This window comes from Tamandua tetradactyla, chromosome 4, assembly GCF_023851605.1.
Source record: "Tamandua tetradactyla isolate mTamTet1 chromosome 4, mTamTet1.pri, whole genome shotgun sequence".
Lineage (NCBI taxonomy): Eukaryota > Metazoa > Chordata > Mammalia > Pilosa > Myrmecophagidae > Tamandua > Tamandua tetradactyla.
In genome coordinates this window covers 200,050,582-200,066,569 of record NC_135330.1, presented here as the reverse complement: position 1 = coordinate 200,066,569, position 15,988 = coordinate 200,050,582, and the positions used below count along the sequence as shown (strand labels likewise).

General features: G+C 37.8%; 1 protein-coding gene and 1 long non-coding RNA gene across 17 annotated transcripts in view; one reads left to right on the top strand and one right to left on the bottom strand.

Annotated features, from left to right (window-relative positions):
- LOC143681739 (uncharacterized) overlaps positions 1-3,481 on the top strand; it is a 47,040-nt gene extending 43,559 nt beyond the window's left edge. The window contains exon 3 of one of the 2 annotated variants that reach the window (XR_013174807.1): positions 3,305-3,481. This is a non-coding gene — a long non-coding RNA (uncharacterized LOC143681739). Of the gene's footprint in view, positions 1-3,267 lie in introns of both variants that reach the window. The other variant, XR_013174806.1, reaches the window with a different exon arrangement.
- NBEA (neurobeachin) overlaps positions 1-15,988 on the bottom strand; it is a 752,331-nt gene that overhangs the window by 286,038 nt on the left and 450,305 nt on the right. For 13 of the 15 annotated variants that reach the window (XM_077159019.1, XM_077159015.1, XM_077159017.1 and 10 more), the window contains 2 exons: positions 6,483-6,591; positions 1,281-1,447 (listed from right to left, as the gene is read on the bottom strand). In XM_077159019.1, the coding sequence (XP_077015134.1) occupies positions 1,281-1,447; positions 6,483-6,591 (276 nt within the window). Of the gene's footprint in view, positions 1-1,280; positions 1,448-3,411; positions 3,590-6,482; positions 6,592-11,303; positions 11,610-15,988 lie in introns of those variants that run through there. The other 2 variants (XM_077159024.1, XM_077159030.1) reach the window with 2 other exon arrangements.

Sequence of the window (15,988 nt, the reverse complement as noted above, 5' to 3'; positions counted from 1 at the left end):
TGACCGATTACGAGATCCTAACAGGTATTTCATACATGAGAGAGTCTAAAATAATTTCATAACAAATTCTGCACTAGGTTACAAGTTCTTAGATAGAAAAGTAACTTACACTGGAGTAACACTAAAAAGTTTAGGTTTTCGCTAAAAGCACAAGCAAAAAAAATAAAATTAAATTAACAACCTGGACTTTACCAAAATTAAAAACTTTAGTTCATCAAAGGACATTATCAAGAAAATAAAAACAATCTACAGAATAAGGGAAATACTTAAAAATCATATATCTGATAAGGGTTTCATATGGTGACCATATGAAAAACTCCTACAACCCAGCAACAATACTCCAATTTAAAAATTGGCCCTAGGAATTGAAGAGAAATTTTTCTAAACATGTACCAATGGCCAACAAGCACACAAAAAGCTGCTCAGCATCAGCAGTCACTAGGGAAACCCAGACCACAGGAAAACGCCACTTCATTCCCAAGAGGGTGAGTATGGTCAGAAAAATGGACAAATGGCAATGAAGTAGAAAAACTGAAACACTCGTGCATTACTGTGCAGAGGTAAAATGGTACAGCTGCTGAGGAAAACTGATTGGCAGTTCCTCATGAAGTTGAACATAAAATTACCGTAAGATCTGGACATGCCACTCCAAGGCATATACCCTGAAGCACTGACAATGGGACTCAAGCAGACACCAGTGTTCACAGCAGCAATTATTCACAAGAGCCACAAGGTGGAAACAAACCCAAGTGTCCTTCAACAGATGAATGGATTAACAAAATAAAACGCATACCAGGTAGAATCATTATTCAGCCACAAAAAGAATGAAGTTCCTACACATGCTATGACATGGGTAAACCTTGAAAACATTACGCTAAGTAAAACAGCAAGACCCAAAAGGCCACACATTATATGATTTCACTCACATGAATGGCCTAGAATAGGCAATTTCAAAAAGAGAGAAAGCAGATTAGAGGTTACAGGACTGGCCAGAATGTAATTAATGCTACTGAACTGTATCCTTAAAAATGGTTAAGATGGGAAATGTTACATGTATTTTACCAGAACAATTTTTCTAATGTTAACAATAAAAGTTACAATGAGGATAAAATCATTAAAATATTTCAGAAAAATTAAGCTGCTTTCTAAATCATTCTATAGAAGCATTACAAATACTTTAAATCCTATTTTCTAAATAAGCTTTAAATTTGTAGCCATGTTCTTGCTTCTACTGTAACTAGCCTATGAGTAATTATATACTCCTAATTATTGTAACTCACCTATGAGAAACTGCTCCCCAAGCACCATGCTTATTTGTGAGAATATTGAGAATCTTCTGCTTGAGCTGATTTGCTGTCACATGGTCTCGGTGCTTAGCTGCACTAATAAGGTGGTCACACATCTTCTCTTCCTCTCGTCTATCAGCAGCATATTGTGCACACTGTGACTATAAAGAAATACAAACAGTGCATAATTAAAAACTTCCTATTTTATGTGAGTAAGGATTGATATCTAACAAATTAAAGGACAGTAATTCGACTAAAAATTTAGGTAATGTAGTCTTTGATGGCTTGGTCTAAAATATGCATGTTGTCACCTTTCAAACTGTAAAAATGTGTTCTTACAATGTGTTTATTCATAACACATATGTAAAAGCATTTGGACAATATTAATTAAAGTAATTAGTGATTTTAAGGTTCCTTCTACCTCTGAAATTTTTATTTTAATGTATTTCAAAATACCATCTTAGAATCACAAACAGTTTTCTAAAAAAATGTAAATCTACTTCCTGTTTTAACCAGTAGGCTGTATCCCACTTTAAACAAGAGGTGTGTTCCTGACGGCATACTTTCCCATTCATAAAGTGGGAAATGGTGTAGAAGCAGCAGCACTGCTGTAGGAATTTAGACCTGGATTTAAATTCACACTTTCGGCAAGTTCAGTTTTTCTTTGCACTAAGTTTTATATTTGTAAAATGAGATGCTAAGACAAAGCTCTCTATGATCCCTCCCAACTCTTAAATGTGATGGGTTCAAAGGGCTCCAAAATAACTATTTACTCATTTCCTCCCCTATTTCTGTAACAATCTGTTGTTAGCTAGCTGTAATTGTGTTCTTCAGTGACAACATTTAAAATGTGATTGTTTTAAATAATAATAAGGTAGTTTGACTATGAAGTTCAATGTTAGCAAGTAAGTAAAATGGGTCATATAACCAGGAAGGAAAAACATTTCATAATCTGAAAAACATGTATATCTACCTCACATTGATCAGCGCTGTAAAAACCTGTTCCACGGAAAGAATTTGCACGTATCCCTTCCGTCCACCTATTAGTACGGATTACCACTACAAGCCATCTCCTTTGGAGGACTAACCCTACAGGAATCTAAGAAGGATTAATTCATTTTCCAATTTATCTTTTAGTACAGAGAATCACCAATTAGTACAATGATGTGTCTCAGTAATGAGCTTAATATTTCATTAGCTCATTGGAGAGTGAAATTAAATTTTCATTTTTCTTCCTTAACAATGACAGTGGTTAACTAAAAAAAACTTAACTGTGAAGGCCCCATTGCAAATTAAGTACATCTTTCTTCCTAGTTGTAGGCTCAGATGGGGAGAGAGAGAGATTCCTCAAAAACTTCTGGTAAAAACCATGATCTCTGTAACGTGTTACAGTGTGAAAAGCGTGAGCGTGGGATACCAGGGCATCTCCTAATAGGTGTCAGAGCGCACCTGCAGTGAAGGCGGCAAATACAAACACCTGGGGTAAAGAAAGACTGGTGTGGATTCGCTAAGTAACAACGATAAGACCCTAAAACCCGGTCTGCATTAGAATTATATTTCACACACAGGGGGTCTCCCTACCTTACCCTCACCCTGGTGGCCTCACATCGGCCGGGCAGGGAAGAAGAGAAAATCCTACTCTGTGCGTGTAAAGCCCAGACGTGCAGCACACCCAGCTTGAAGGTGGGGGAGGGGGATAGAGAACAAAATGTCTGAAAAGGCTCCTTATAAAGGCAATAATGAAAAAAAAGGCTAAGAAATACTGCTCTTAGCTTAATAGCATCTTGCTTAACTAAGTGTTAAAACTTATAACTAATACCTAGCCACTTGAAAACCTACTTTAAATGTTTTTTTTTAATGACCAATATTGACTTGCTTATACCCCCACAAAATATCCTGATTTTCTTAGTAGAAATAAGATGGATTCAAAACTGCTTTTGCAGGGAATTCAGTAAAAATTCTAAATCTTATTTACTAACAGAAATCGAAAGCTGAAAGAACATTCTTATTTTCTTCAGCGTCCTGACAGATCTTACAACTGAACACATTCTTGGAAGAACAGACAAGTCTTTTCTCGCCGTCCAGGTTACTGCGGCCACCCTGCCAGACACCTGATGTTACTTACTGTCAAAGCGACACGAAACTTCAGTTCGACAAACATGCAACTGTAAATACACTTTTATCAAAGTTGAAAATCTCTCTTTTTTTTTTCAAAATAAGGTTGTTGCAATTCCACATGCAAGTGTCTGCTGTCTCACGTGACAAAATGAGGCAGACATATGTATTCAGAGTGACAGATGGCATCAGGTCACCTGAAACCAATTTTGTTTTGTAAATTAAATGAACTGAAAATAGAAAAATCAGTATCCTTAAAATATTGAAATCAGGAGATTTGTTGAGTTGAGACAATAATGATAATGGAAAATAAATACTAAAATATTAGAAATACGAAAATAATATTTAAAACAGTTAAAAATACTATTAGTAGTGAATAAATAGTTCAAAATTATTTTTGTATATAGTATAGAAATGACTGTTTATTCTCTATTCAGGTTTCTTAGGATTTTAAAATCATTATATTTCTCAATATGTTATATAATTATATCAGTATCATTGTCAACAAAAGAATCAATTATAAAAAGAAAACACGTAGAATGCTCGCCTTTCTTGTAGGAGACACAGGTTCGATTTCCGGACTATGCACTCAAAACAAGAAAAAAAAAAAAAAGAAAACATGAACTAAACTGATCTACAGCAACTCTGAAGATGGATGTGCCAGTTTGAAAGTGTTATGTACCCCAGAAAAGCCATGTTTTAATGCTGATTCAATTCTGTGGGGGCAGCCGTTTCTTTCCATCCTGATTCAATAGGTAGGTTGGAAACTTTTGATGAGAACATCTCCACAGAGATGTGACACACCCAACTGTAGATGTGGCCTTTGATTAGATGAAGCTGTGACTCCACCCATTATGGGGGGGGGGGTCTTGATTAGATTGCTGGGATCCTTTGAAAGAGGAAACATCTTGGAGAGAGGTAGAAATGACAGAGACCTTGGAACCAACAGAGCGACAGCCTACAGAGCTGACAGCGCTGACACAGGTGCTTGGAGCCCAGGAGACGTTGCCATGAGATGTTAAGTGAAATGGAGCCTGCATGGAGAGAGCCAAGGGAAGCCACGAGATGAAAGCCAGCCCTGGAGAAGCAAAGTGAGGAACCCCCACAGGAACAGACACTGAAAGCAACGGAGCCCAGGAGCAAAGGACCAGTAGATGCCAGCCACATTCCCTCCCAGCTGACAGAGTATTCCTGGCCCATCAGCCTTCCTTGAATTAAGGTGTCTTTCCCTGGATGCCTTAGCTTGGACATTATTTTTTTTAATGATATATACTATATATTCCCATACCATGTAATCATCTAAAATGTACAATCAATGGTTTAGTGTATTATCCTATAGCTGTGTATTTATCATCGAATTAGCTTTTCTTTTTCTTTTTTGTGAAAAATAACATATATACAAAAAAGCAATAAATTTCAAAGCACAGCACAGCACAATTAGTTGTCGAACAGATTTCAGAGTCTGGTATGGGTTACAATCCCGCAAGTTTAGGTTTTTACTTCTAGTTGCTCTAAGATATCGGAGACGAAAAGAAATATCAATATACTGATTCAGCAATTATACTTGTTTCTTAATGAAACTTCTACCTTCTCTTACAAATCCGCCATCACCTTTGATCTTTCTCCCACTTTTTAGGGGTATTTGGGCTATGGTCAGTCTAATTTTTTCATGTTGAAATGGGCTGTCAATAATATGGGCTAAGGAGATGGTACTAGCTGATGTTCTGGAGAGGCTGGGCCCTCTAAGTTTCAGGACTTACAGGTCCAGGGAACCATCTGAAGGTTGTAGGTTTCTGGAAAGTTACCCTAGTGCATGGAACCTTTGTAGAATCTTACATACTGCCCCAGGTGTTCTGTAGAATTGGCAGGAATGGTTTTGGTTGGGGTTTGGCAGGTTATGAAGCAGTGTCTACCTGAAGCTTGCATAAGAGTGACCTCCAGAGTAGCCTCTTGACTCTATTTGAACTCTCTAGGCCACTGATACCTTGTTTGTTACACTTCTTTTCCCCCTTTTGGTCAGGATGGCATTGTTGATCCCATGGTGCCAGAGCAAGGCTCATCCCTGGGAGTCATCTTCCATGCCACCAAGAAGACTTTCACCCCTGGATGTCATGCCCCACACAGTGGGGAGGGCAATGATTTCACTTGCAGAGTTGGGCTTAGAGAGACTGAGGCCACATCTGAGCAACAAAAGAGGTCCTCTGGAGGTAACTTTTAGGCATGCCTATAGGTAGACTTAGCTTTTCCACTAACTACATAAGCTTCAGGAGAGTAAGCCTCAAGATAAAGGGCATGGCCTATTGATTTGGGTGTCCCTAATGTTTGACACAGTATCAGGGGATTCCCTGATGGTGAAGTTTAATAGTTCCCTACTTTTTTCCCCATCCCTCAAGGGAACTTGCCAATACTTTTTGATTATCAGTTTAATATACTTTGGTATGTATCCAGGCACTACATTCAGGATTAAAGGTCCTCATTCTTATTCTGGGCTCCCTGTGCTTGGTTTGTTTAAATGAGCTATCCAGACAGATTGAGTTAGATTATGTGCTACAGAAAATTTAGGTTCTGGACAAAATAAACCTTTCTTCCTTTGGTGTCAAAAAGTAGATGAGGTTCTAAAATACAGACAATGTCTTCCTTACCCCTCTATTCTGAATTTCCTTAATCCTGACCTGAATTGGCTTCATTCTTATCTCTAAATACTAGGTTATACATATATAAAACAGTCTCTCAAAATCCAGAAATAACAATTACTGCTCTGGACTAAAAGTGACTGCTTATAAGTGCTTACAATTTAGGTCCCTGTTAGTTTGGACAATTTTTATAGGCTTAGAACTATAAACTTGTAACTTATTAAATTCCCCTCTTTAAAAGCCATTCCAGTTCTGGTATATTGCATTCAGGCAGCTTGCAAATTAACACAATGGCTATGTTACTAAGCAGAGCACTGAATGTTTAGCAAAATTGAGCTTCTTCATAAAGCTGCTTATTAAACCCATATGTATCTACTGGTGTGTAAAACTCTGTTAGCCCCCCAAATCAGAAAAGCAGAACTCCCAAAATCTACTCCCCAAACCTTACCTCAAACTCTGCATGTTTATGGACATCTTCAGCTCTCTGTCTGTTCAAAATAAACTCGGCTTCATTTGCAACCCGAACTATATGGTCCTTCATGGCATGGCACAGTAATCTGAAAAGAAAAATACCTCTAAAATTATTGCTCTTAACAGCGTAGGTTACTCCAGCTTTTTTAATAATCAAATTTCAAAACTGCAAATATCAGTTATGTATAAAACCTAAGCAAAGCTAGATTATGAAATTAGTAATATATTTTGAACTATAATTCAATGAAATTTGAAATACAGAAACTGTTATAGCTTTACCTCAGTGAAACACAATGTGTCTTATGAACCAGTGATTCAGGTAACTCAATCAATTTAGTGTATCAAAGATTTTTGATGGGGCATTTAAAAATGGTTAAGCAACAGAATTTACTACGTTGAAAGTAAGTTTTCACACTGAAGCTGATGACCGTGTGTTAGGAAATCTACAGACTAGATTTTTACTCTAATTAGATGATAGGACTAAATGATACAACTCCTTTAAATGCTAACACTGTAAATCCTAAGATGAAACCACAGTGAAATTAAGTTTAGAAATGTAACCATGGGGCAAAATTTTTTGAACAATAAAAATTATTAATCTGGGCGGTGCAACAGTGGCTCAGTGACAGAATTCTCGCCTTGCATGCCAGAGACCCGGGTTCGTTTCCCGGTTCCTGCCCATGTAAAAAGAAAAAAAATATTAATCATCCACACTGATTTTAAATGTGTAGTAACATATACAGTAACAAACCTCTCACCACATGCCCTCTCCAATTCCTCTGTTATAGTTCGTTGCAAATGTTTTCAGAAAATTATAAAATATACACATAGGAGAAGAAACTATACTCTCAACCCCATTTCCTGCACTAGTGTTGGTACATAATACAGCCTGGTCAGTGCTCAGCTTTTTTAACTTAATTTATCTTGGAGCTCTTTCCCTTCTATGCACAGAATACCTCTTCAATATTTCCTTTCTAACAGGCAAAGGGGCTGTTTCCAAACACGGCTGCAATGGTATCTCTCATCCCACATGTTCATCTGCAGCATGACTCGGTCACTGCCCTGTCCACAAGTAGTGGAGTCATTTTCTTCTCCTCTTGGATCTGGGCTTGCCTGTGACTGCAGCAGGAGTGATGCCACATGACTTCAGAGCAGGGTCTGCAGAGGCCTTGCATCTGCCTTTCTTTCTGGGAATGTTCTCCTGCAATCTGGCAGCTGGGCTTGAGGCAGATAGAAGGGTTCGGGACTCAGGCTCCAGGCACAGCTAAGAGCCAGCCCAGAGCCAGCCCCCAGGTTGCTGCAGCCCCAAACAACTACTCAAGAAGTCAAAGAGCTGCTTTGCTGAGTCCAGGAGAGAGAAAACATAGCGGTTGCTTTAAAACTCACTGCGTGGCTACAGTTTAAATAACCAGGCCCCACAAGATGCTCACTCAGGTTGTTTTCAATCTTCTGCTATCAGTAGTGGTGCTTTAATGAGTAAACTTGTTCCTATCCCACTTTGCACTTGTGCGGATAGAGCTGTAGGATATGTTTCCTGAGCAGGGACTGCTTGGAGATAGGGCATATGCTTTTATGATTCTAACAGATGTGGTCAAGTGCAGTTAAGGATGCCTGTTTCCACGGGGTACATTATTTCCAGAATTTCAAAATGAGATTATTTACAGGTGATTTAAATAAAACTATACAAAATAAAATTAGAGGCCATCTAAATCTTATTTAAATAACCACTGGGTATCAGGAATGGTGTACAATGAAGCAGACAATTGATTTTATCATCTTGTATTCACTTATTTTTGTCTCCTCAGAAGGAATAAAGTGCAAATTTACAGTGTAGCTCTCTAGGCAGGTGCACCTTCTCCATGGGAAGCGAAGGCAGTTTTCAGAGAGTCTCTTCTATTTGAGGCTCCTGTGCTTCGGCCTCTGTCTTCCAATGCAGAACAACAGGTCTCTGCAACCTCTGGCCCTTCTGGTCACCTTTTCTTTTCGAACCGCTCTGCAGCCTATGCCCTGGTGTTTGGCTCTGCCCTCCTCCTTTCCTTGCAGCTGCCGCTTGTCTGCTGGCTCCATTCCTGTGGCCAGCATCTCTCTCTTCCCCTGCTCTTTAGAAGGAGCTCTGCACGGTGTGTCCCTGAAAGCTTCTCAGTGCTATTTTCCCATGACTATCTGCTGTAGATTCAACTCCCCCTCCCCTGCTTTTTCTCTAACCCACTTCCCAGTTTGCAAGAGCTGCATTTACAGTGTCCACTGCAAACCTAACCTACAGAACAGAGCAACCTCTCACACTCAACATTTTTTCAAACTGAACTCCCCTTTCTCTCAAAATTGTTCCTCCTGATAATTTCTATTTCTTTAAATGTAACCTACATTTCCTAATGTAGGTAACCCAGACTCCAAATCACAGTTATTTTGGACTTCTTGTTCTTCCTGTACATAGTTAAGTTGTCAAACGCAGTTCATATTGTTAGCTCTCATGTTTTCTTTCTTTCTACTTCCACCACCATCCCGTGAGCCCGATGTCTTCTTCCTCCCTGCCAGTGTCTTCTCTTACTTCAGTCTTTTCAATACTTTGCTGCTTAAGAATTCTACAGCATGTTCCTGGCTCAGCTGTAGTGTCTTCCTGTTGACTATCAATTATGTGAACTTTTTACTATGCAATTTAATATTATCTAGGATATGGCTCTAATATACCTTGTCAGCTTAACCAACTTGTGTTCCTTTATATACAGGCTCGAAACTGAAATTTAATTTACCACTTGATTTCTGGCCTGAATTTATTTTTTCCATTCATTTGGCAAACAATTAGTGTGAATCTAACTTTGAATCAGACACTGTGTTAAACCCTGGGGATGGAAAATGATCAGGACACAATCCTCTCCCTTGCTTTTGCTTCCCACAATTATTCATTTCACAATCACTCACTGAGTCCTTCAATAATGAAGAAGATGACATTGGTCATAACAACCATTAATAATAGTGTTTACCGAGAGCAAGATAATAAATGGATTACCTTGTAATTCCATATCGTTATTTTCATTTCCAAACATGAAAAACTTAGGTAAAGAAAAATTAAGTAGCTTGCTGCAGATCATGATTTTTTTACAATTCTAATAATTTTATATATTGTACTGATCTCCATAAATAACATTTTCTAAAATAAAACTATTTAATTGTATTTAGCTCTACCATCTTCAGTGTAGTATTTTGACATTAATTTTCTCATTCTGTCAAGAAAAACAATGATGGTATTTTTCTTCATCTTCTTAACTAATTTTTTTTTTGCAATGAGTTGTTAAACTGTGTTAAAAATGCAAAGACATTTGAAAAGTGATCTTCAAATCATTCTGGGTTTTGTTTAAAGGGCAGGATCATAAAATAGTTTCAATTTCTTTATGTACACTCTATTAAAAATTCAGTTCTAATATTCATATTCATTCATTGTCCTGTTTTCCTCTCCCTAGCTTTTAATCAAGAGTACTATTTTCAAGATTCTCATTCTTTATTTTTATTGATTATTACCGAAATAAATAACACTTTTTTCTTTTCCTTTTTTTTCATGCTCAAAATGTCAATTAGTTTCATTCAGATTGGGCTAGTTTTAACTTCAGTTTAATTATGTATTTGTTAAATATCAACTCATAGCAACTCCTTCCATATTCCTCACTGCAATTTGTCTACTTATAGCAAAGCTGTCTTCTTCACTGATAAACATCTATAAGCAAAGAAAAATACATTATTATATATCCTGAAACAAACAAATTATTGTTTTGATATAATTTTTAAAAGCTGTATATCTCTGAGGTCAGTCTAACTGTACTGAATTTGCTCTTTATAATGTTTTAAGGTTGATACATAGCACTAAATCTTAGTATCTTTCCCCAGTGAATTCAAGATAGCTCACAATACAAATCTTTCCAAAATCCATGCCTGGTCTGACATAAATTTCATCACTCAGTGATGAGATCTGGTTAAGTAACTGTCCTGTCACTCTAGGACCAGTGGATATGATCCTGACTGAATGACAAAGGTACCTCTCAAATCTGACATAGCACAGGATATGTGGAGAAATTATCCAGAAACATGCAAAAGGACTCTCTCTGGTCACTAAGGAGGGACAGAGGTATATTCCAATGGGAAGACTGTCCAGTTTTCAACCCAAAGGTTAGGAACAGCCTTTATCAGTAAAAGAACTCAAAGGTTAAGGGAATCTATTAGAAACCACACTAGTTGGAGGGGAAAAAAGGCCCAAACTCCTCTATAAATGATGTGGGGAGCAAATAATCACACATATGTCTTAAGTGGAATTACTGGAGGAGCTGGAAAATTGAAAGAAATTAAAGACTATAACTTAAACTCAGAATGTTAACTTTTGATGAAACACCAGGTCTGGAGTTTACAGACAGACTTCAAAAGAAAGATGCAGAAAATGGAACATTCAGTTCAATAGCTTTGTGTCTGGTTTCTGCAGAAGACTGAAGAAAGCCGGAAAGAAATCCAAAATGGTAAATTAGTGCAAATTACAAAATTTAAACAGATTAACAGAAGACAGCAGGAAGGGAGAGGCTCATGATCTGCATCGTGAAGAGGAGGAATCCCCAGGAGCAAAGGAGTGGATTGGTAAAGCAAAGAAGAAATGAAGGATGTAACAAAGACCCTTGTCCCAGAAACACCAGAGAAATGGAATCCACTGTACATAAGTCTGTCTTCCTATCGCTGCACTCAAGGGCCAACTAACATGTTGTTTTCCTTAAGCGAGTTGTTGTGGTTGGGGACAGGTGTCAACTCGGCCAAGTTGTGGTACCTGTTCATCTGATTGGGCAAGCGCTGGCCTGTCTGTTGCAATGAGGACATTTCAAAGGATTAGGTCATGATCACGTCAGCTACATCCACAGCTGATTCCATCTGTAATCAGCCAAAGGGGAGTGTCTTCTGCAATGAGTGATGCTAAATCCAATCATGGGAAGCCTTTTAAGGAGGACTCAGAGGAGATAGGTTCCATTCCTGCTTTGGCTGGTGAGCCTCTCCTGTGGAGTTCATCCAGGCCATCCATTGGAGTCATCAGCTTCGCAGCCTGCCCTGTGGATTTTGGACTCTGCGTTCCTGCAGTCACATGAGACACTTTCATAAATTTTATATTTGCAAGTGTTCCCTATTGATTCTGTTTCTCTAGAGAACCCTAACTAATACACGAGTAGAATGCACCTTCCTATCTGACTCTTGCCATAGATTGGATGACCTCATAATACAAGTGGAAACTGTTCAACACAGAAACTGTTCAACAACAATTCCTTGACCTTTAAACTTCATTTTTTGTCAGCTCTACTTCACTTCAAGAAATCCCTTCACAAGCCAGAATCAGCCTTACTTTTTAAACCGCGAAGCTCCAACAGTCTACTCTCTAATAATAACCTCCTCCCCTTGCAGCTTCCTCTTTCATTAACTCTCTCCCCAACCCACTCCTCTAGCAAAACAAAACAAAGCAACACAAAAATGCTCTAGACTTTTTCTAACTTCCAATTTACAAATCCCTCTATGTTCTCCATCGTCCATTGCCCATACTCATTTTCTTCCCCATCAAGCTTGGATCCCAAAATTCAACACATCAACCACTCTGTCTTCTGGCCCCTCCATCAATTCATCATCTACCTGCTGCATTTGTTCTGAAAGTTTGGGACCCCAGGTTAAGCCATCAGTCTCCCTTCTCAGTTCTACGTACAGACTGATGAATACCACCAAAGAAACTCAGAAAGCCTAAATTCACCAAAGATGAAATTCGTCTCTTGTTTGCAGTCTCTTTGTTTTTAAATGCATTTTGAGAGGAGACAGACATGACTACCAATCTAATCTCATTCCCTTGAAAGTTTATTTAAAATACAATAGTGTCATATTTAACATAATCTATATGAAATGACACTTCTGATAAACTTTGTTTTATAGTATTCTTGTTTCTTTAATAAATTGTTTTATCTCATGTATGTATGTAGGCCAAAGCAATGTTGTTTAGATTTGCTTTTTCTTAATAAAAAATGCTGTGAGTTTTGTATTGAAAGTATTTTTTAGATTAAGAAAATCCTCTTCTATTCCTACTTTGTGATGAGCATCTTTTAAAATCACAAGCCTGAACTTTATTAAAGGTGCCTTCTACACCTACTGAGATGATCATAAACAAAACAATCTATGGGCTGTCACCATCTCAGCCTTCAGCCCTCTTGCACACAGTCTTCTAATAAAGCTCCTTTGATCAAGTTTTGGCCCCTCCTTCCTGGTAGAAAAACCTATCACTTTGGTGCTAAAATCAGGAACTGGGAACAGAGATGAAACCTCCTTAGAAGGGGATGGAACTCACCTGCCTGACCTCAGCACCAACACTGGCAAATCATCACAGGATAAGGAAAAATATTGTTCTTTTCTTTCTGGCACTTTCTCTGTTGTCTAAAAATCTTAGTGCCAGGAGAGAGCTGCCTCTGCTGGGTCCAGGACCCTAGGAGCAACTGACACAGTGGGACACCTGCATCCACTCCTCCACATACGCACCGGGGTCTAAAACCTTCAAGGGGGAGCACCTTCTTGAATGTCCCCAAGCCATCTAAGAGCAAGAGTTTCTCCTTACCCTATCCACTATCATGGAATTGCTAATTTAAGACCTAAGAGAATAATTTTACTGGACAGCCACAGTATAAATTAAATAATGAGCCAGTGTGGCCAGAGAACAGAACCCTTGACCCACAAATTCTTCCAGACCTTGACAACCACTGTCAGCGTCTCAGGCAAGTAAAGTGAAGTCCCATATATCCAGGCATTCTTTGGCCTGCGCATGCACTCTCCACTGCCGAAATTGTTCTACTTCTCCATTCCCCTGTCCCCAAACAATCTAGTCCTGAACCAATGCCCCTTCTCCTCCTCTCCCTGACTCTTCCTTAGATCCTGCCGAATACCTTCCCTTCAGTTCCCCTCCCCACCCCAGGCAGCTCCCCCAGGCCAAGCTGCAGCTGCGGTGTGGCACAGCCGGAAGACAACACTCCCCCATCTTCTCCTCCCCACCCCAGCTCCAGGTTCACCAGAGCCTCAGTCCTCCACCAACCCTTCCTCACTACCTCCTCCACCCTACACAGCCCCTCCTAGTGTATGTACTGTAACCAAACCTGGACTTAGAAAGAAACTGCCCCTGGAATATCCCTAAGGCAACAGAAACCTGCTAAAGGCTGTCTGGAAAAAAGCAAAGGCATTTTCCAATGGTCCTGGTCACAGCTTTTAGTAAAATAAATCTAATAATTGGAAACTGTTAAAGAAGGACATAAAACCCCCCAAATTCCATGGCCCTCTCCCAAAACTTTCTAATCAAACCGAAATAAGCCTGATTTCTTTCTGTTAAACCTATCCTTGCCCCAAGGCCTAACCACCTAAAGCAGTTATGGGGGGAGGGCTAAGCACAGAAAGATGGGGGAAGCATAGCTCAGAATTCCTTTTTTTTCTTTTTTTACGGGGCCTGGAAATTAGAAATTAGAAATATAGCTAATAAGCTATATTTGTTAATACTTTTTTTCCAGTAAAACCTTTGCAATGGTGACTGTACTAATACAAATAGCCTTGGATTAGGAGTAACTGAATAAAATCTAATCACATTTCAGTAAGTAAATGAAAGATCTTTGAGAAATATGGAAAAGTTTTCCTGGATTTAAGCTTGGGACAAATTAAACAATTGCAGTATATCTTCAGGACTTGATACTCAATGTACTTTTAAATTGTATGTAATTTTAAGATATTATGAAAATATAGGTATTTTTCAACTTTTGATAAATTTCAGGTAAATTTTCAATTAAACAAATGTGATTTTATTCTGCTTGGGTGTGTCCTCCCTAAACTCATACAAGCTTATTGATAAAATGAGCTAACCTAAGGTAATACTGAATTGAACTGAAAGATTTCAGGCATGTTGTGATGTAATCATTTGTGTCTCCTGAATATAAAATATATAAATGCATGGCTGTGTTCCTAACCCGAGCACAAATTTCTTCCTTCTCCATTATGTTGTAATATCTCTGTCTCTCCTTCCCTTCACGAAAACTGTCTTTGGAAGGAAGTATGCTGGTTAAAAAGTTTTGTGAATTTAGTATCAAATTTATTTTTAATTGTGTGCAGCATGGATAAACAAAAATTATAGGGGGAATGGATATGGAAGGTGACAAAGTTTAAGAGTTGGAGGAAATGAATTTTGTTTGTTATTGTGATTGTTGACTAAAAGCTCTGAATGAATGAAGCTGTAAAAAAGAAGTTTATGAAAGTAAACTCTGTCTGTCATAGTCAGTGCTGACCACAATTTAATAAGTCTGTTTATTATACATTTCAAAAAAGAAAGCTTTTGTGTCAAGCCAGGTATTCACACAAAACTAAAGTTTAGTTTTTCTCCCTGTTATAATAACATGGATTGTTAGTCTGTCCTTGATATACAGTTTTAAAAAGGTTTTTATTCCTTAATCATCCAAATACTCTATCTAGAAAACAAAGATTTTACATTGAAATAATGCCCTTGTTAATATTCGTAGCCTTCTCATTCTTTTTCAGAAAACAAGTCTCCTCACTGTTCAGGAAAAAAACGTTAAAAATAATTTGTTCTTTCATCTATAAGTAAGGTGCTAAAATAGTTTAACCTATTGCATAGGAAGTGTTTGGGAAGCATTACAGTGGTTAAAAAGTTTTTCTATCCTGTTGCTGGTTGAAACTGTATAGGTAAAATAATATTATTCATATATTTAGATTATATAATATTTCTAAAAATCTGACAATGTTCTCACTATCTATCTTATATCCTGATACTAGTTTGTATGATGTTCAGGAATGGTATGGTGTTATTAGTCACAGTTTTAATTATTCTAAGAAAAAGCTACAGATCATAGAACAGCTACATTACCTGCTACACTGCCTTGCTCTAACACTTCTCTAGTTGGCTACAGGTCAGAGCTCCATCTGTAACTAGGAAAAACTTTAAAAGAAAGGCAGGAGAACATATATATATATATATATATATATATATATATTTATATATATATTATGTATATAATATTTTATCTGTTAATATACATAACTCTGGTAAAAGCGTGAAGGTGAAATAGAACAAAATCTCTGCTATGGTTTGTTAATATAAAACAACTGTCTAATGTTTTATTTCTGAAAAATGCTTATAGAAATTAAAGTTCAGATTGCAGGCTTTAACTGTTATCTTTACACTCGAAAATGCTTTACCCTTTGTATAGTCTAGTAGTTTCCTGCAACTTAAGTGTCTGTGTGACACCTGAAACTTAGATTTAGTTCTCTAGCTCTGAAAGTCAGCATGGTTCTATGCAACAACTGTTAAAAAAAAAAACAAACTGAAAATGATCAAACTCTTGACTAAAGATGCAATGAAACTGATCTGGTTACAGCTAAGGTAAATCAATACACAAGGTGAAGAATAATATTGTCTGTATTTTAAAGCTTTAACTTTTTGTG